At 41.5% G+C, this 22,116-nt stretch overlaps 1 protein-coding gene across 1 annotated transcript in view; it reads right to left on the bottom strand.

Annotated features, from left to right (window-relative positions):
- Positions 1-1,274: 1,274 nt before the first annotated feature.
- LOC131479142 (dynamin-1-like protein) overlaps positions 1,275-22,116 on the bottom strand; it is a 39,409-nt gene continuing 18,567 nt past the window's right edge. The window contains 11 exon segments of the mRNA XM_058659713.1: positions 1,275-1,475; positions 1,520-1,650; positions 4,603-5,184; positions 8,080-8,160; positions 10,050-10,311; positions 10,444-10,617; positions 14,250-14,360; positions 16,326-16,399; positions 18,844-19,080; positions 19,170-19,394; positions 21,617-21,842. Coding sequence (XP_058515696.1) covers positions 1,275-1,475; positions 1,520-1,650; positions 4,603-5,184; positions 8,080-8,160; positions 10,050-10,311; positions 10,444-10,617; positions 14,250-14,360; positions 16,326-16,399; positions 18,844-19,080; positions 19,170-19,394; positions 21,617-21,842 — 2,304 coding nt within the window.

Here is a 22,116-nt window from a genome sequence, read left to right as displayed (position 1 = left end):
TGCGTATAAATATTCATGTAGTGAGAAAAAAGCTCCATTGTAGTCATTGCGAAAATAGCATACATCTTTACCTATACCATTTTACAGAAGATGTATCTTAGTGAAGCAGGAAAGCCGTCGCATATGCTTCTACACATAAGTGAACATAAGGGCGTTTGTGAAAGAAGACGGAGATACAGAGCTGCTAAACAAGAGGTTTTATTTGATTGAATGGTAGACACTTTCTCCTTTCCTTCTGTACGTCACTCTTGAAAGGTGCTGTGCTGCCCCAGCAGCAGTAGCGTTATACTCCAGTGAAACAAGCAGGTGCACGAGCCAGTGGAAGTGTCGCGGCAGCGTCAATGGAGCAAATTCTACAAATGGCTTACGTGTCCGTCATCTCACGTCCAGCTGTCCGGTAGCAGCAGAAAGCAGCGACAGAGACAGCAGCAGCAAGGTGTGCGAGAAACTAAAACTTCCCTTACGCAATCTGGTACAAGATACAACTTAGCCGTGAGAGATTGCAGGTAAAGAAAAGACGAAGAAGGCCCAAGGGCGAAATCATACTGTTCCGCGTACGCCATCGCTCCAACACACGAAACTGGGTGCAGGAGGTGTGTGGGTGCGAAGGGAACGAAGAGAAAAAATTCTCTTTCATCCTGCTGTACAGGGTGTTTGATGCTTCCAAACAGCAACGACGGAGTGTTGATCTCATGGGCACCAGCCGCCTCGCGCGAGTAGCAGAGGAGGAGTCGCGCCACTACCGCAGTAGCAATGCCAGCACCTCCAGCAGAAGCAGCTAACGCAGCAGCAGCAGAGACCAGACGCTCGCACTGCACGTGCACCCTGTTCGTAGTGTGTTGTTGCAACATGACTGACACAATCAGCTGGCAGTGTATTCGAAGTACCAGTTGCGGCAGCAGAAGCATCAGAGGCAGTTTCATGTGACCATGAGAGACCAAGCTAAGAATAACGGTACTGAATCTGTAGTTACTCCACTGTTTCATAAAATAAAGTGGAGAAAGGTTTTCCTCGAGAGACTTAAAGGATTGCCAAAAAAACAGCGACTTTATCCTTTATAACGCCGCCACCAGTATATAGGTAACAAAACAGAGACTGAGGCCCCCCCATGTGCGTGGGCTTATGAGGGTATAATGTTTTATGGTATTTCCTGAGATGTGCGCGGCTAGAAAAAGGGTTCTTCGATTGAATAACGATGTCATGAGAATGTAAGAATTCAAGGAAAAAGAACGAAGAAGACACACAAACGTCGTGCTCTCGTAGACCCATGCGTTCTAGTAAAGCTGCTGTTCTTCGGCCGTGTAAATGCTTTTCTTCTCGCGTGGGCGCTGCCGCAAAGCCAGCATCGCTAGTGCAAACCCTACCATAGACCAGCGCAGCGACACCGGTACATCCCCCGCATTGACAGCAGTCAGCCCCTTACCACCACCAGCACAACGTCCGGCCAGCAGTACCAACGACACGCCATTGTTCAACTTCATAGCAGCAACAGCAGCCAATCCCACAGCAACACCAGTACCAGCAATACGCCAGCAGTCAACTTCCCCATAACAGCGACAGCAACAACAGCAGCCACCACCACAGCAACGTTAGCACTCAAACCGACAGAAACTGCAACCTGTACATCAGCAGTACCAGCAATCCAGGAATCTACGAGCAAAGTACATGGGCAGACAACACGGGTGAGCTAGCTAACTACCGAGAGCACTGCTGCGATATATATGTTTACAAATGTGACTGCTATGTACATATATTTATACATGTGACTGCTGTGTATATGCGTCGAACACGCCAGAAACAGCAAAGGGATGAACGACGCAGCGGAACTTCAAACTCCGGGCAACTGAAAAAGGTGCAACAACAGCTGTGCCTCTAGTCACTGAAAAGAGGATTATTTGCAGCCTGCATCACCACACATGAAAATAAGAGAAAAACAAGTTCTTCCGACGTCGGAGAGAGCGTCGGTTCATGCGCAGATCGATTCACCCTCACAACCTTGAAGACTGTTTGACACACATACATAACTGTCATATATATATATATATATATATATATATATATATATATATGAACTGCATACTGCCTACCACTCACCTGCCACTGAAAGTAAGGTGTATATAGAAAATCACATGCCGAAGGTCTACGACAGAGAGTCGCACATATACACAAAAGCACACAAACACATATTGCACGTACACAGACATCACCATCAAGCGGCAGTCACATACACGTCCACATACAGACAGCTCAGCTGCACAGCCATATCTCCTCGAGTCTACATACGACTGTCTCATATAGCAGCACCACCCACACACAGACACATACACACGTACATTGTGTCAGAGGTAAAGAGTTCTAGAAGACATTAGCACGGATACTTTCATCTTTTTCAGTCCGCCTCTCCCCTTCCTTACGCCCCTCGCAAATATCGTCCACATGCAGACTAGAATCTGCGTCAAGATCCTGAGATAAAAGCCTTTCATTGCCTCAGTAATAATCTCCAGTCCTCCACGAGCATTCTTCATGCAAACATACATATAAATATATATACATATGTACAGAGCTTTTTGTCTTTCTCTTTCGTTCTCACCCTCCCTCGCTCCCTCCATAGACATAAACATATATATATGAAGAAGGGACCAAATGAATGCGTCACTAATGTCTTTCTGCTCCCAGATATACACGAGTAAAACGAGAGTGGCAACCTGCACGTAAAAACAGTGACCACAATGAACGATCATTCACACTACTCGCAGCAGTGACAACAGTAGTTATAGTATCAGTAGAATGGACTCTCGTATCTACTCGGAACAGGCGCTACTTATCCGTTTTTCCATACACACACATACACATACATAAAACACGGCCGAGCAGACTAGGCGGGAAAATTAAACCAGCTAGATGATTATACCTACTAGTACTACACGATACTCGTACTCGTACTCCTCCTTCTACTACGACAGTGATCAGACATGCTGCTATCGCTATTATCACTCCTACACGTAGTAGTGGTAACACTACAACTACTGCTACAACAAATACTACTACTACTACTACTAAAACTACACCAGTCACTAGTACTACTGATACGACTGCTACAATTACTACTATTACTACTACTACTACTACTACCACCGGTGTACTACTATACCTGCTACTACCGTAGTGACCAGGACTCCTGCTAGCACTAATTATCACTCCTACAAGTAGTAGTGGTTATACTACCAGTTTTGCGACCAGTACTACTTATACTACACCTGTTACAACTACCGCTGGTACTACTACTAGTACTGCTACAACTACTACGACCGTTATTATTATTAGTAGTATTGGTATTCTTAATAGTAGCATTAGTAATCATGTTTGTAGTAGTATTAATATTTGTATTACTAGTAGAAAATGTAGTATTAGTTTTAGTAGTAGTGTTCTTATGATAGTGTCTATAAGTACTAGCAGTGGTTGGTTAGTCTTAGAGCGCTGTTCCGCGCGGTACATATGAAACAGCTTAACAGGAGCTGTCCCATCACCTTCTGTAGCCTGCAACTACAAAGGAAGTCTGCAGTACATATATGTATACACACACATATACATATATACGTATATATATATATATATATATATATATATATATATATATATATATATATGACTTCACATGAGGTGACCATATAGGTAATGATAACTCCCCAGCTGCTTGGTTCCTGTAGAATGTGAACCAGCTGAATGAAGAGTACTACTGACTCCATCTGCGGACGCGCGCTACATCGGTGAATAGTTAGTGTGTTATCAGCTATGGAAAGATGAGTATCACATTTCCTTCTGCTATGTTGATATAACTTGTGAAGGAAAGCCGAATGACAAAACTAGAGGTCCCACCTTCCGTCGAAAAGAAAGAACCGTTCTCTACTGCGGTTATGTGTAACCTGGAAAAAATTGAAGAAAATTTACTACAGCTTCTAGCACTCTTTCTCCTCTTGACACGCGCGCCAGTGTAATTCTCCCTCTACTATTGCGTTGGATGTACAGTAAACAGCCTGCGTCTATCTACCGCAGCTCTTAGTATGTTGCTACTACTGTTGATGGGGGTGGGGTGCTACTACTGCTACTACTACTAGTACTACTACTTCTATTGGTGGAGGTGACGTGCTACTACTACTACCACTTCTATTGGTGGAGGTGACGTGCTACTACTACTACTTCTATTGGTGGAGGTGACGTGCTACTACTACTACTAGTATTACTTCTATTGGTGGAGGTGACGTGCTGCTACTACTACTTCTATTGGTGGAGGTGACGTGCTACTACTACTACTACTTCTATTGCTGGAGGTGACGTGCTGCTACTACTACTTCTATGGTGGAGGTGACGTGCTACTACTACTACTACTTCTATTGCTGGAGGTGACGTGCTGCTACTACTACTTCTATTGGTGGAGGTGACGTGCTACTACTACTACTACTTCTATTGCTGGAGGTGACGTGCTGCTACTACTACTTCTATTGGTGGAGGTGACGTGCTACTACTACTACTACTACTACTTCTATTGCTGGAGGTGACGTGCTGCTTTTTCTAATACTAGATCTTGTGATAGAGCTATCTAACGACTGTAATCATAAGAGCAGTAGTAATCCTTTTGAGGGCGACAGTAGGAGTAACAGGATTCGTAAGAATAGCAAATAGTATTAGCAGTTGCTACTACTATTTGTTGTTGTTGCTGGTGGGAGGGTGCCTCTACTGCTACTAATACTACTGCTGCTGTTGGTGGTGGTGGGATGCAAGTGTCTGTACTACTGCTGTTATGGTCCCTGATCGTATTACTATTAGTGCTCGTATATTTGCTGCTTACAGGAGCGCATTCACAGTAGCTGGTAACAATGCTTTTCATGCTTCTACGGCTAGGCTTTTTCAACGATAAATCTTCGTGCTCTACTTCCACTGCTAGTAATATAGCAGTAGCTGCTGGAAGGGCTGTGTCCAGAATGACTGCTTCTGCTAATGCCGGTACCATTACTGCTGCTGCTGCTGTTGTCGCTAGTGCTACGGTAACAGCAAGTGCTGCTGGTAGTGCTGCTTCCAAAAGTGCTGCTTCTGCTAGCGTTGATTCTAGCACAATTGCTGCTGGTGGGTTTGCTTCCAAGATTACTGCATCAACTATTGCTGATCGTACACCAACACCTACTACTGCTGATGTTGACCAGTACTACTGTTACAGCTGCTGGTAGTGATGCTTCAAAACAACTGCTGCTTCTGCTGGTGCTACTGCTCGTACGACTGCTACTGATGGGGTTGCTTCTGGAACTGTTGCTTCTTCTGCCAATGCTCATCTTACTACTGGTGCAGCAGCTCCTGGTGGGGCTAGTGCTCGTACATCAGCTGCTAATGAAGTTGTTTCTCTGATTGCTGCTTCTGCCATTGCCGTTCTTACTACTACTCCTACTCAGCTAGTGCTGCTGGCGCTAGTGCTAGCGGAATTGCTGCTGACGTGGTTGGCTCTATACTCCACTGCTCCTGCAAATGATCTTCTTACCACTACTACTACTACTACTACCACAGCTGCTGCTGGTGCTAGTGCTCGTACAATCGCTGGTAATGCGATTGCTTTTCTATTTGCTGCTTCTGCGGATGCTGATCTTAGCAGTACTACTACTCCTATGGCTACTGGTTTTGCGGCTAATGCAAAAATGCTAGTACTAGTGCTGGTGCAACTGCTGCTGAAGTTTTGTTGGTAATACGGCACCACAAGTACACGTGCTCCTCCTATTACGACTGCAAATGTCTATCCTGTGTCCGTGCTTTTGCTGCTTCTTCTTCTATGTGACACAGTGTTTGACAAAAAAAATACCATCTGTAAAAAGTTCTTGCGTCTGCTATACGAGACGCTCCTGGGAGGGTAAAACAGCAGTGGACAGAAAAATGAGTCTTCCATTGGGAAAATCTCTCTCTCTCTCTCTCTCTCTCTATATATATATATATGTAGATATAATGGGAGTGCTGCATAGCTACATAACGATAGTTGAAGGAAATAGTAGAGGGTCTCTCTTTCTGTTGATTCGTGTATGCATGTATGTACGTATGTATGTATATATGTATGTGTATGTGTGTGTGTGTGTACGGCTCTTTGATATGATACTACTTGGGAGTAATATATTTGGGTAAACGTTTTCACTTCTTCGATGTTTGAAGGTCTGACACACACAGACACATATGAACTTACCTGGAACTTGAGGGTTTTTTCGAACATGTGTTTTGCAGCAGAAACACCGTACTTAGGCTCTGTATGTTAGGAATGCCACACAATCAAGTAAACAGACAAACATACGACATACACATGCGTACATATATATCAGTATATATATATATATATATGAAGAGAGACAGAGAGAGGGAGAGGAAGTAGCTAAACGATTTTCTAAGAGAATAAACGTACGCGTAAGCACAAGTCATAGAACTCTGCATTCACTCCCAACGCTCTTTACTACTATTACTACTATCATTATTATCAACACCAACGCACACATACACATACACACACACACACACAGAGGCGTGCATACGTACATGAACTCAATATCACAGAGACGTATGTACGTGTTTTACTAGTACAACACGCGTACATACAAATACAAGTCATTCATGCAATAATCTTTAAAGGCCTCTGCTCCATAATATCACCATCAGTATTTAAATACACCTACCGACATATACATATGTGCGTACCCCCTTACATGCATAGACACATACACTCATACATCGTACGTATACACAGCCGTTCATACAATGATACTTGCATATACGTATGTCCGCATGCACAAACATGCATACATATACGGATACACCTCCGTGTATCTGTGTGTGACATGCTCACACACACGCACACACAATCAGAACGCAAAAACGAACGGAGAGCTGCACTAAAAGCGCACACACACGCTCACACGCATGCAAACTTCTCATACGCATACACACACGAAGACAAATATATACATACACAAACAGGCCCTGCGATGTCCTCTTACCACGCACGTACTTTGAACGAGCCCTCCACAACTTAATCGCACAAAAACACTTATATATATATACATAGTCCACACATACTGTGTGTCTATACACATATATATGTATATTACACACATACCACATACTGTACACACATATTATATACAGTACACACATATTATATACAGTACCTACAAACTATTTACAGTACACATGTATTATAATCAGTACATATATCCAGTACGCACATATTGAATACAAGACACACAATCTACATGCAGTACACACACGTAACATACGGTATACAAATATATATATATATTATATACGGTATACCTATGTTATACACATTGCAGACACACTACATACAGTACACATATATTATATATAATACGTATATATATATATATGTATACAGTATACAGTACACATATATATATGTATACAGTATACAGTACACACGTACTATATGCAGTACAAACACAAACCATATGCAGCAGACACATGTCATACAGTGTACACGCATATTTACTACGGTATAAACATATTATGTGCGGTATACACATATTATTTACAGTACACATATATCGGTATACACACGTTATATACAAGACACACATACTATATACAATGTATATACATATTACAGACAGGACAGATAAACTATATACTGCACACACACATATTATATACAGTACACACTTATTAAATACATTACACACATACGATATGCAGTACACACATGCTAGATACAGTTTACACATATCATATAGACTGCGCACATATTACACAGGAGATTTCTATACTATATATACAGTGCATACCTACTACGTATAAAAACACACGTATTATATAGAGCACATACATAGTATATACAGTATACACATATTTCATACCGTACATACTTATTCTATAGAGTATATACATATACATGCATTATGCAACACAGATATATCTATCATACAATCCTCTACATATACTACATGCTGGTTTGAATAGAAGAACTGACATACATATGTATCTCTCTCTCGTATGAAGCATGCAAAAAGGAGAAAAGTATCGCTTATTAACATATCATCTTACCATCAAAAACGTTCGGTTGAGGAGGAGGAGGAGGGGCTGCTCCACGAAGCTTCTCCAATACGCCAGCTGCACCGCCAGTTGCTGCAGTAGAAGAAAGAGGAGATAGAACATCAACCCCACGAAGAGGATAAATAGCATAATAGTAAGAATACTACTACTACTAATAATAGAACCGAAGCCATTTGTGGTGTACTGCACCAAACTCATGACTATACTGATGCCCTTCATTTTCTCACCCATCAATACTATACACCAAAACGTGCTTCAGCGACTACTACTACTAATACTACTACAACTACAACTGCAACTACATACTACTACTACTACTATGCCACTTCTTCTACTACTACTACCACTACTACACCACTTCTATTACTACTACTACTACTACTACCACTACTACACCACTTCTATTACTACTACTACTACTACTACCACTACTACACCACTTCTATTACTACTACTACTACTACTAGAACTACATACTACTACTACTACTACTACTACAACATACTGGTACTGCTACTAGCAGACCACCTCTACTGCATAGTTGTACCAGATTACTACAGCTGTTGTTACTATTACTACTGCTGCTACTGCACTTGTAGTACTACTCTACTATCAATCATAAGAGTACTCGTCCCAATAATCTTCACCCTACTACCACAACAGCTTAACTATTTTGACCTCCTGTAACCTGTACTACTACTACAACAACTACTACAACAACTACTACTACTACCACTACTACTACTACTACGAGTACCACTACGAGAAGAGCTATTGCAATTACTACTACTGCCACAACAGTCAGCACTACTACTACTGCTACAATGATACTATTACTATTACTACTACTATTATCATTCAGACTAGGACTACTCTATCACGACTATTAATACTACTTCTACTCGCTACTTGTACTACTTCAAGTATAATCAACATTGTGGCGAATACTACTACTACTACTATCACTACTATTACTATCACTACTACTACTATTACTACTATTACTATCACTACTATTACTATTACTACTATTACTATTACTACTATTACTATTACTACTATTACTATTACTACTATTACTATTACTTCATTGATACTATGTCCATTATAACACACGATGAACTATCCGTAGTATTATTTGAATTACACTACTGCCGCGGTACTACTACTGCTTGACACATACCCCATAGCAACATTTCTGCTGTACATGCATTATTACTACTACTACTACTACTATAAATATCGCGACGACTTCTGGTACTACAACTCCTACCACTAGGAAACAACAACCACTACTATCACAACCTTAACTATATACAACAATAATTACTACTACTGCTATAACTATATACTACGATTACTACTAATACTACTACTTCTGCTTTACAAATACTACTAGTTGCCAGACAGTGACAACAACCCAACCAAGTAGCACTGCTACCATTCGGTTACTACTACTACTACTAGAGAGAAATGATACATATATATTCATATATATATATATATATATCTGTACGCAGACATCGACGTCCCAACCAACTCTATTCCCACACATTACATACATATGTAACTATACCTCTCATATATATGTACATATATGTATACAAGTGTATATATATACACACTCACAGATACCATCTAGGTGTATGAAATGTACATATATCCTTCTACTACATATATTTACACATATATCTCTATACCTGTTGCTGCAATATTATTTCGATGGTCGACCCCAGGCACAGGAGTGCTACCATTCATCATCATGAGTCTATTAGTATGGTTATGAGAAGTATTAGTAGGAGCAGTTGCTGAGGTACCCTCAACATAATTATTATCTGTTAGAACCATACGACCTTTTGTATGTGGTAAACCGCCTCCTCCTCCTCCACCTCCACCACCTCCACCTGCTGCTGCTCCTCCTCCGACTCCTGTGCCTGTTGGGCCTCCTCGTATATTAGTACCAGCACTACTATTGATAGTATTACTGCTATTACTATTGCTACTCACGATACCCCCACCACCGCCAGCGCTACTATGAGTGCTACCAGTACCACTACCACTACCGCCAACACCTGCTGCTGCACCACCACCACCACCACCCCCACTCCCATCACCTGTCTGCTGCTGGGATGATGTAGATGTAATTGTGGTGTGTGGGCTTGATGGATGATGATGATGATGCTGCTGACCACCAGCAGCACTAGTATGTGGCTGTCTTTGCTGCTGCAGCAAAGTAAGGGAATTGAAAGGCCCACCAATAGATGCACCAAATGGTGATGCCAATGCATGTTTCCCACCACCTAATATCATGCCGCCTCCTCCTCCTCCTCCACCACCACCTCCTCCTCCTCCTGCTGATGCTGCTGCTGCTTCACGTTGTAACTCTCGTATGTCTCTATCTAAGGAGTCATCTAAACCCTCTATATTCAAAGCAGCAATCGAAGGGTCTCGCTGTAGCACTGCAGTAGCACGCTTCAGTGTTTGGAGCTGCTTCACGAGTGCACGTCTCTCTTCCATTATATGTGGTGGCTGCGAAAAGACAACCCGCACGAACAAACAAACCTGCTCTTTTATACAGTAATATACAGCAGTGCCTTGTCATCGGGTAGTAGTAGTAGTAGTATTAGTAGTAGTAGCAGCCCCGTGCCCCACCCCGCAAAAGCAGCGAAGGCAGTTACTGCAAGCACTAAAACTACAACTACTAGTAGCACTACGAGTGCCACAGGTAGAACAGCACCATCAACAACAACAGTTACTAAAGCAACTGTACTACAGTAGCAGCAGACGCCACATCTGCTGCAACAGCAGCAGCTGTTGATGACAGCAGCAAAAGCATCATGAGCAGTACTACGTAGATACACCAGCAGTACGATTAGTATTATAGCACCACCACTGGCAGTGGCAGCAAGAGCGCAGTAGCAGCACCAGCAGCAAAAACAGCAACAGTATTATTAGCGAGAGTAGCAGCAGGAGCACCCACAGCAGAAGAAGCGACAGCTATAGCAGCCGTAGCAGTATAAGCAGCAACAACACCACTGATGACAGTAGCAAGAGCAATAGCATCAGTAGCAACACCAGCAGTACGAGCAGCAACACGACCATTAGCAGCGGTAGTAGCAGGAGCAGCACTAGCGGGAACAGCAGCACGAGTACTAGCAGCACTCGCACCACTAGCAGCAGCAGAGGCAGCGCCAGTACTGGTGGCAACTGAAGGAGACCAGAAGACCAGCAGTACGTGTGAGCACGAACGAAAGCTGCAGTAGCAACTGTAGCACCAGCTGGAAAAGCAGCACTACCAGCAATAGCTGTGGTATATCAGTCCTAGAAGCAGTAAGAGGACCAGCATAAATAAAGAAGTCACTGTATATACCGAACAACAATATACGGGGCTTTTTATGTACTACACAACAGTACAAAGATATCACTATATATTAGACAACACTTAGAGCTCACTATATACTGGACACCAATATACGGAGCTCACTTCGGAATACTCAGCTATATACGGAGTTTACTACATATACTAAACAGCAATATATGGATATACTACAGAGCAACAGAAAGTGATCGCTATATACTAAACAGCAATATATGGAGCTCACTGTATACTACAGAGCAACAGAAAGTGATCACTATATACTTAACAGCAATACGTGGAGCTCACTGTATACTACAGAGCAACAGAAAGTGATCACTATATATTTAACAGCAATACGTGGAGCTCACTGTATACTACAGAGCAAGAAGAAGTGATCACTATATACTAAACAGCAATATATGGAGCTCACTGTATACTACAGAGCAACAGAAAGTGATCACTATATACTTAACAGCAATACGTGGAGCTCACTGTATACTACAGAGCAACAGAAAGTGATCACTATATATTTAACAGCAATACGTGGAGCTCACTGTATACTACAGAGCAAGAAGAAGTGATCACTATATACTAAACAGCAATATATGGAGCTCACTGTATACTACAGAGCAACAGAAAGTGATCACTATATACTTAACAGCAATACGTGGAGCTCACTGTATACTACAGAGCAACAGAAGTGATCACTATATACTTAACAGCAATACGTGGAGCTCACTGTATACTACAGAGCAACAGAAAGTGATCACTATATACTAAACAGCAATATATGGAGCTCACTGTATACTACAGAGCAACAGAAAGTGATCACTATATACTAAACAGCAATATATGGAGCACACTGTATACTACAGAGCAAGAAGAAGTGATCACTATACACTAAACAGCAATATATGGAGCTCATTGTATACTACAGAGCAACAGAAAGTGATCGCTATATACTAAACAGCAATATGTGGAGCTCATTGCATACTACAGAGCAACAGAGAGTGATCGCTATATACTAAACAGCAATATATGGAGCACACTGTATACTACAGAGCAAGAAGAAGTGATCACTATATACTAAACAGCAATATATGGAGCTCACTGTATACTACAGAGCAACAGAAAGTGATCACTATATACTTAACAGCAATACGTGGAGCTCACTGTATACTACAGAGCAACAGAAAGTGATCACTATATATTTAACAGCAATACGTGGAGCTCACTGTATACTACAGAGCAAGAAGAAGTGATCACTATATACTAAACAGCAATATATGGAGCTCACTGTATACTACAGAGCAACAGAAAGTGATCACTATATACTTAACAGCAATACGTGGAGCTCACTGTATACTACAGAGCAACAGAAGTGATCACTATATACTTAACAGCAATACGTGGAGCTCACTGTATACTACAGAGCAACAGAAAGTGATCACTATATACTAAACAGCAATATATGGAGCTCACTGTATACTACAGAGCAACAGAAAGTGATCACTATATACTAAACAGCAATATATGGAGCACACTGTATACTACAGAGCAAGAAGTGGTGATCACTATACACTAAATAGCAATATATGGAGCTCATTGTATACTACAGAGCAACAGAAAGTGATCGCTATATACTAAACAGCAATATGTGGAGCTCATTGCATACTACAGAGCAACAGAGAGTGATCGCTATATACTAAACAGCAATATATGGAGCACACTGTATACTACAGAGCAAGAAGAAGTGATCACTATATACTAAACAGCAATATATGGAGCTCACTGTATACTACAGAGCAACAGAAGTGATCACTATATACTTAACAGCAATACGTGGAGCTCACTGTATACTACAGAGCAACAGAAAGTGATCACTATATACTAAACAGCAATATATGGAGCTCACTGTATACTACAGAGCAACAGAAAGTGATCACTATATACTAAACAGCAATATATGGAGCACACCGTATACTACAGAGCAAGAAGAAGTGATCACTATACACTAAACAGCAATATATGGAGCTCATTGTATACTACAGAGCAACAGAAAGTGATCGCTATATACTAAACAGCAATATGTGGAGCTCATTGTATACTACAGAGCAACAGAGAGTGATCGTTATATACTAAACAGCAATATATGGAGCTCACTGTATACTACAGAGCAACAGAAAGTGATCGCTATATACTAAACAGCAATATATGGAGCTCACTGTATACTACAGAGCAACAGAGAGTGATCACTATATACTAAACAGCAATATATGGAGCTCGCTCTATACTACAGAGCAACAGAAAGTGATCGCTATATACTAAACAGCAATATATGGAGCTCACTGTATACTACAGAGCAACAGAAAGTGATCACTATATACTAAACAGCAATATATGGAGCTCGCTGTATACTACAGAGCAACAGAAAGTGATCGCTATATACTAAACAGCAATATATGGAGCTCACTGTATACTACAGAGCAACAGAAAGTGATCACTATATACTGAACAGCACTATATGGAGCTCGCTATATAGTGCATAGCAATACACAGAGAGATTAGTCTATATTGAACAACAATATATGGAGCCCACTATGTATATAGTGCATAGCAATATACAGAGAGATTAGTATATACTGAACAACAGTATTACAAACAGCTCAAAATTTTTACTAGAGAGCAATATGTGGAGCTACCTATATACTTAACAGCAATATACGGAGCTTACTACTACACGAGAGAGCGCTCTCATCGATGATATAACGTGCACTGAATATTTGCTTGAGAATGAACTTACTTCCCCTAAGAGCTCTCCAAATTGAGATTCATCGTTAAGTTGATTATACAATTCGAACTGAAGTTTTTCTTGCAGCTGGCGCACCAAAAAATAACCGATGGCCTTGGGCACCTGCAACACCAGCGGCAGTAACATCAGCACTAATAGTCATCCAGATAGTAATACTATTACTACTACAGCAGCAGCAAGGACATCAGCAGCAACATCACACGACAGCAGAGAAATAGCAGCCGTAACAACAGTAGTATACCAGCCCAACAGCAGCAGCAACAGTAACAGCAAAGCGCGGTAGCAGAAGCCCAGCAATAGCAAGAGCAGCATTCGCAGTAGTAAGAGCCCAGCAACAGTGGCTCACACACCACCGAAGACATATATTAGAAAGTGACAAGAGTAATTGTAGAACAGAAAAGAACATGCATTACATAGACATAGCCCCAAACGGAGAGAAGGCACAGAGACAGAAACACTAGAGAAGAAGTGGACAGTGTTGCATGAGTGATGACGACTCACACAACACCGATAACATGCGCAGATAGATACGACGTGCACCTTCACTTCCGAAGAAATTATTCATGGCGAAAAGACGACTTTTGTACGGAAGCAATGAACATGCAAATGTCCAGTGGACTACATACCTGCTCTCTGTGTGATGTACGTACACTCCCCCGCAGCTAGCAATGACGCCCTCACGTATAATCTCCTTACAACATCATTTTTTCTTATATATACACACAGACTCTACTACTACTGAATACATAATGCAAGGTGTCCACGTAGAATGGTATACACAAAAAAGCTCAACCCTCTGCCACACGGCGACGACAATACACACAAGCATCTACAAGACTACCCGCTGCAGTGTACATGCATCCCAACACAATCTAGCAATCTTCCCCAAAATAGCAACTATTCCTACTTCCACTACTACCACTACCAGTACGAATACCACTCCAGCACTGTAAATACTACTACTACTATTGCTGTTAGTGTATATTGTAAGCTCCCTATTGCTGTCAAGTATACTACTACTACTACTATTACAACTACTGATACTACTGCTGTCTAGTATATTGAGAGATCCCTACTGCTGTTAAGTATACTACTGCTAATACTACTACTACTACAGCTGTTCAGTATATAACGTACTCCTCCTTAATGCTGTTAAGTATGCTACTACTACTAACCCTATTTCTACAGCATTCGTTATAAGTGAAAGGGCTACAACCAATACTGCAGCCAATATTACTTCCACAACCAGGACTGTAGACACCAGTACTACCACTACTACTATTCCTCCTCCTCCTACTACTATCAATCAATCAAGTAGAATCATTCTTACCACTATAAATCCCGCAAATACTACCATCCTTACCATTACTACTATCACAACTACTACAACTACTATTACTAACAGTACTATTACTGCTGCTACCACCACTACCGCTACGTCTACTACAATACTGCCACTCGACGTACTGCTTTTATTATAAACTACTGCCACCAATGCTAATATGTCTACCCTTACTTGCACTCCTCTTATCAATATCACCACTGCCAGTACCACCACGACGGTTTCTCACTGGAAACTCCAGACCACATACAGAACAACGACTACCATTTGATGTCACTACTGCGTCCACTGCACTTACCAGCTACACCCCTCCCTGTCCACACGTTCTGACTAATAATGCATCTGTGAATGCACGCGGACATGAATATCATACTTGAAGGCAGGCAGCTACTTCTTACTCGACTCTTTCGTACATACAGCGACCCACAGAAGCATATGTGCATGTTATCACGTACACGTATGTATATGTATATGTACGTGTAATTACTTAAGACTGTGTATGTATAGTAGCAAATCCCTTATGCTATTCATATCATGGAAAGAGTATACACATGTGCAGGTGCAGCACTACAGTTTACCTCCGGAGATCTGCGCCCTCCCGTGTGTGGCAGAATTCAACAGAAAAAAAAAGAGACAAAGAGAAAAAGATGGAGCGCAAAAAGAAGAATGCATAGCACCAGAGAACGCAGTGTAGGATTCCCTGCTGATCATGTCAATTTGCTTACCGCATCACGAACGTTCCGTAATACCAATGCAAAATAGGAGTCCAGACGCTTTCGTATTTCACGTATAAACTGCTCTGAAAAAATCAAAAGTCATGATATACAAGGAGAAGCATTGGCTTCACATGTATGTACATATGTAATGTATACAGATATGAACAATACATATCAACGTACTTACGGTGTGTATACATATATACGTATATAACACCACACGTATCTACTACAATATATAGACATAGATGTACACACACAAACATACATACGCACACGTACACAGTCTCTCTCACTCTCAGACACACAACATGTATATGTGTCAACAAGTACACACGAAGACTTCTCCGCACTCACACGTTCTCAAGCCTACACACATACACACTTTTCCACTAATACACCCACTGACACACACATACACACTTTTCCACTAATACACCCACTGACACACACATACACACACACTGACACACAAACACACACACACGGACAAACAGATACACACTACTACACACACACAAATGGATTCGGCGTCCCGCTGAATCTTCACAGCGTGAGAAAAACCCACGCCTGACGCTTGCTGCTATGCACACATTTGCACACTCACATTCAAATACACACACACGTGTAGGTACGTATGCACATACATAGGCATATACCTACTCCAAGCGCGCATACACACACACACACAGAGACATACACGCATCCATATATATATCTATATACGTATACATCTGTATAGATAATTCTTGAGTGAGTGGACCCAACTTATTTTTTACGCAAGCGAGGTCTTGGAAGTAGAAATAAAGCTGTCAGCAGCTCTGCGTGTTTACGTGAGTGTATATATATACGTATGTATGCAAGCGTACGCATATGTATATGTGTATAGCTGCATGTGTTTGCGTACGTTTGTGTGACCACGCAAGAATTTGTGTGCGTGTGTGTACGTGTGTGTGCGGGGCAATATTTGTGTGTGGACGTGTGTCAGAGTCCTATTTCTTCTGTGCGTGTGTATGCATGCGTGTGTGCACGTATGTGTGTGTGTGTTTGTGTGTACGAATGTGTATTTATTGATTCCTGAGTATGTGTATGTATGTGGATATCCATTTGTACACAAATGTAGGTGAATGTATATGTGATGTGTCTCCATGCACGTGCGTGTGTATAGTAACAGCTATATATATGCGTGTATGTATACAAATGAACAAATGTGTCCCTGCATGTCTGCATACGTGTACGACCCGGTCGTGATGTAAATGCAGGCGTGTACGAACGTGCATGCGAACATGTGTTTCTATGTGTCTATGTACGTGTAGCCAGTCATCACGTATGTGTAGGAGTGTATGTATTATGTGGAGGTGTTTGTGAATTCCTTGCATGCGTGTATGTGGATTCGAATGTACATGTGCGTGTGTATGCAAAAAGTGCATGAGCATGTGCCTGTACATACCCCGTGTACGCGTTCGTCTATGTCGATGTGTTCGTTCACGAGTGTACTTATGATGTAGCTGGCGCAGGTACTTGTGCTTCTGTATGAAAATGGGAATGTTCATATTTGTATGACTTCTTACTACAGGTACGTGTACGTGTACGCACGTGTACGTACGTGTTATTATGCGTGTGTGTGTGTGCGTGCGCGTGTCTGTGTATTTGTATGTGTATGTGTATATTTGTGTGTGTGGTCGTGAGTGTGTGTGTGTGTGTGTGTGTGATGTACGTGTGCGTGTGTGTATATGAGCGCATGATGTATGTGAGTCTGTCTATCTGGACGTGAGGGTCTGTGTGCCGTGTAGCGTGTCTTTATGGTGTTATCTGTTGGGTATATGTACGTTTGAGTGTGTGTTTATGCATATATATGTGTGTATACGCTTGTGTGTACGTGTGTGTGTGTTGTGTATATGTACGTGTGAGTGGGTGTGTTTATGTATATATATGTACGCTTGTGTGTACGTGTACGTGTGTGTGTGTGTGTGTGTGTGTGTGTGTGTGTGTGTGTGTGTGCGTGTATCAGTTAGTAGCTCTATTGGTTGCAGATACATGTATTCATGTGTGTGGGTGTGCGTCCGTATGTGTGATTCCCTGTGTTTGTACGTGTGCATGTACACGAGGATGTAAATGCGTGTGTGTGTTTTCGTCTGTGTAAATATCAACACGAGTCATATATATACTTATATCTCTCTCTTCAGAATATGTATATATATATGTATATATATAAATATGTATATATATATATGTATGTGTGTGTGTGTGTATATGTGCACATGTGGCACGTACGCACATGCGTATCTGTGCATAGTAAAGTATCTGTTAAATTGCCGCAGTCGGCTGACGTCCCGTGTGCCGGTAGATATAGGATTTTTTGGACTTTCTTTGAGTAATGTGTAAACGCATGTGTGTGTGCGTATACGCATGTGGGTCATATATGCGTATGTACCTACAAGTGTGTCTGTGTATGTTGTGTGTAAGCAATATTTACATACGCATACATGTATATATATATATTCATTATATATTTGTCTGTACATACCACTGTAGACAGTTTTTTTTGGAGGATTGTTGTTACTCCCCCACAGAGATGTGACACTCTGTTGCATTGAAGAGAGCATTTGTTGTGCACGCTCTGCATGCGTTGGCATTTGTGGAGGCGGTTGTTGTATTGGTCTTCCGTCAGGACCGAAAGCAGCATATGGACCGGTTCCCATAACCACACCGGATGAATTGCCCGCTGCAAAATTACTACCACCCAGCGCTGCAGCTGCTGCTCCTCCGGGTCCTCCAAGAACACTATTATTACTACCTGTTGATAACATGTTACTCATTCCTGTGGCTGCTTGTTCTTGTTATTGTTATGACTATTTATCATGCTTCCATGCTCAGCTAGGTATGTAGAATCATTCGTAAATAAATAACCCGTTTCTGCGTCGACTATATGCTGTAATATAGTTCTTGTATGTTCTTTTTCTTTCTGTAAAAGTTCTTGAGAAAGCTCAAGCACACGTGCAGATAAAACTGGAAATCGGCCCAATACTCGACTACTGATCTTCTGACTCAACACCTCCAACGTGTGAGAAACGCGTTCTGAAAAAAACAAGTTATTACACATACATATACACCAGTCACACACGTACACATATAATACAATCACATACATGACTCTACGTTCACAGCACACACAAAGACAGACATATATACACTCACAGACACACCCCATAGACCACAGTGACATATATATATATATATATACATTTACATATTATACATGCAACAGCATTGATTATACATACTTCTGTTTGGATATGAATCACATGTGTAGGGACGTATGTATGTGTGATAGCAAAGGCGAGAGTAGGTGAAGTATATTAGGGAAGAAAAGTGTCGCTATGGAAGCAAAACACCAGCGGAGAGGCGATGGTTGCAATGAAAGGCATGCACGCGTGCACAATGATGAATACACATGGAGCTTTTCGTCATTTTAGGCCCGCATTGAAGAATAAAGAAAGAAGGAAGCGGTATTACTCATAATTTACTACCATCCTGCGAGAATATATATATATATATATATATATCGCTGCTACAAGAGTGGCTGGCACGCAAGAGACAGAGTGTCATTTCGCAAAGAGCGAAGCGTATGTATGGGGAGAGGGGCGACTAGTATGTGTGTGGAAAGGGATACGTACACCGCGATTTCCACGTGTATGGGGGAGGGAGGAAGAGAGTTGTACGTTTGTTGTGGGTGAGTGGAGCGACTTGTTGGTATGTGGAAGGTGGAGATGAGTTGTTTGAATTTGAAGGAGGGGAGGAGGAGAGTTGTACGTGTATGACGGGGGAGGGTGAAAGAGAGTTGTATGTGTTGAATCTACCGAAAAAATATGGAGCAGAAGTTGAGGGAGGGAGGAGATCACAAGAAATGACAAATAGCTCCGTAGCTCTACAACACGTATGCGTGTACGGCACTGGTACACTCACACTCACACACATGTACACAAATCTGCAGTGACGCGAAGGGAGTATTACGAGCGGGGTACAGAAGTGAAAGCGTCATACTTATTAAATAATACACTACATATGCTCAGTTAAATGTCTAAAGAAAATTTTTTCCTGGATATAGGAAGTAAATAAGAGTAGAGGGGAATCACCATGATTACGACGCAAACAAAACGACAAGGTGAACAGGAGGAGCTGCGGAGTGGAACTCAGTATGCACTAAGGTGTACACACACCCCAAAGACGCGGTAAGCGACACAAGTCACGGGTGAACAAGGAAGGACTGGCGACTGGCATTCAGGGTGGAATACGGTGTAGAGACACCCCAAATATGCGGTAACACAAGTCATGAGTGAACAGGAAAAAGCTGGTAAATGGAAATCAGTGTGCATTATGGCGTACAGACACCCCAAAAATGTGTTGAGATATGTCATACAAAAGCTGCCCAGTTCCTTTCTCTTTTCGCCGTAAGCCTGTGTCCACTCGGCAAAACACAAACTAGCATATATATAAGCATCAAGCATGAAAAACCATCTTCATTCAGCATAAATGAAGAGGACACATGTAGGCCAGAAGCACACACCCCCATACATACATACGTACATCTATACACACACACACACACATACATATGCAGCATACATATACATATACATACATACATGCAAATACTTAAATAGATGTACATACACAGATATGTACATATACATATACATATATATACATACATGTGAATACATATACGTACATATACATAGACATACATATACACACTTATAGATACATATACATATACATACATACACAGGAATATTAGCAGAATCATCACCACAGCCCCAGCACGAGCAGCACCACCACTAGCACTATTACTACGACTTCCACAACCATCACCACCACAACCACATGCAATATAATCATTCTGAATAAATTACATATTAGACGCTGCAAAATCCAGAACATATTGACACACTAAACACTATCAGATATGGAGCACACTAACGTATTACGTGTTATCTAAACGCGCATTCACGTGCTACAGATCAACTGAGTGAAAGCAAATTTACATACCATATAACACATAAAACTGGAATACGTTCATGTATGTATATATATATATTAGAAAAGACCTCACAGGTTAACATATATATATATATATATATTAATATAGCCGGAATGAACACACACACACATACACATTACTTCGCATGTTTGCATAACACAGGGTAGAGTATGTAACTCAGAATGTTTGTGTAATATACAAACTTTCACAGTCTGCATTTTGTCAGTACAAGAGCAAACTGACTTCGTATTATTACCGAGGCAATCCATTACAGGAGCTTGTATCCGTTTTAAGTATGGAAGAATGAGATATTCGAAAGTGTCAGGAGAAGGAAACCCTGGTAGAGAATCGCCCTCATGTAAACGTATGGCGACATCAATTTCGTAGTTGCTCATATCTTCTGTCACCTGCCGCTCGTTGAATTCTTCCAGCAATTCATTAAAGATACTTCTTATTTGGCTTCCACTGGATATCTCCTTTTGCTGGAACGGACATACCCACACACATCCACACCACCCACACAGACACAGACGCACTCCAGTTCTGAAAGTGCAGATTGTGAAAGTGTGTATTACACAAAACCTCTGGGTTTCATCCTACCCTGTGGACAGGTCTACTGAGGAACACAACACAAGGGAAGAAAACGTCACCACGTGCACACCAGCAGCAACCACACCAGCTACACGCCACCGCTGGCAGTTGTATACACTCATACGCTGGCAGCAGCAGTAGTAAAAGTACGTATTCGCAGCAGTA

This window comes from Ochotona princeps, unplaced genomic scaffold, assembly GCF_030435755.1.
Source record: "Ochotona princeps isolate mOchPri1 unplaced genomic scaffold, mOchPri1.hap1 HAP1_SCAFFOLD_3090, whole genome shotgun sequence".
NCBI lineage: Eukaryota > Metazoa > Chordata > Mammalia > Lagomorpha > Ochotonidae > Ochotona > Ochotona princeps.
The sequence above is the reverse complement of the archived record's forward strand: the minus strand, read 5'-3'. Positions and strand labels throughout refer to the sequence as shown.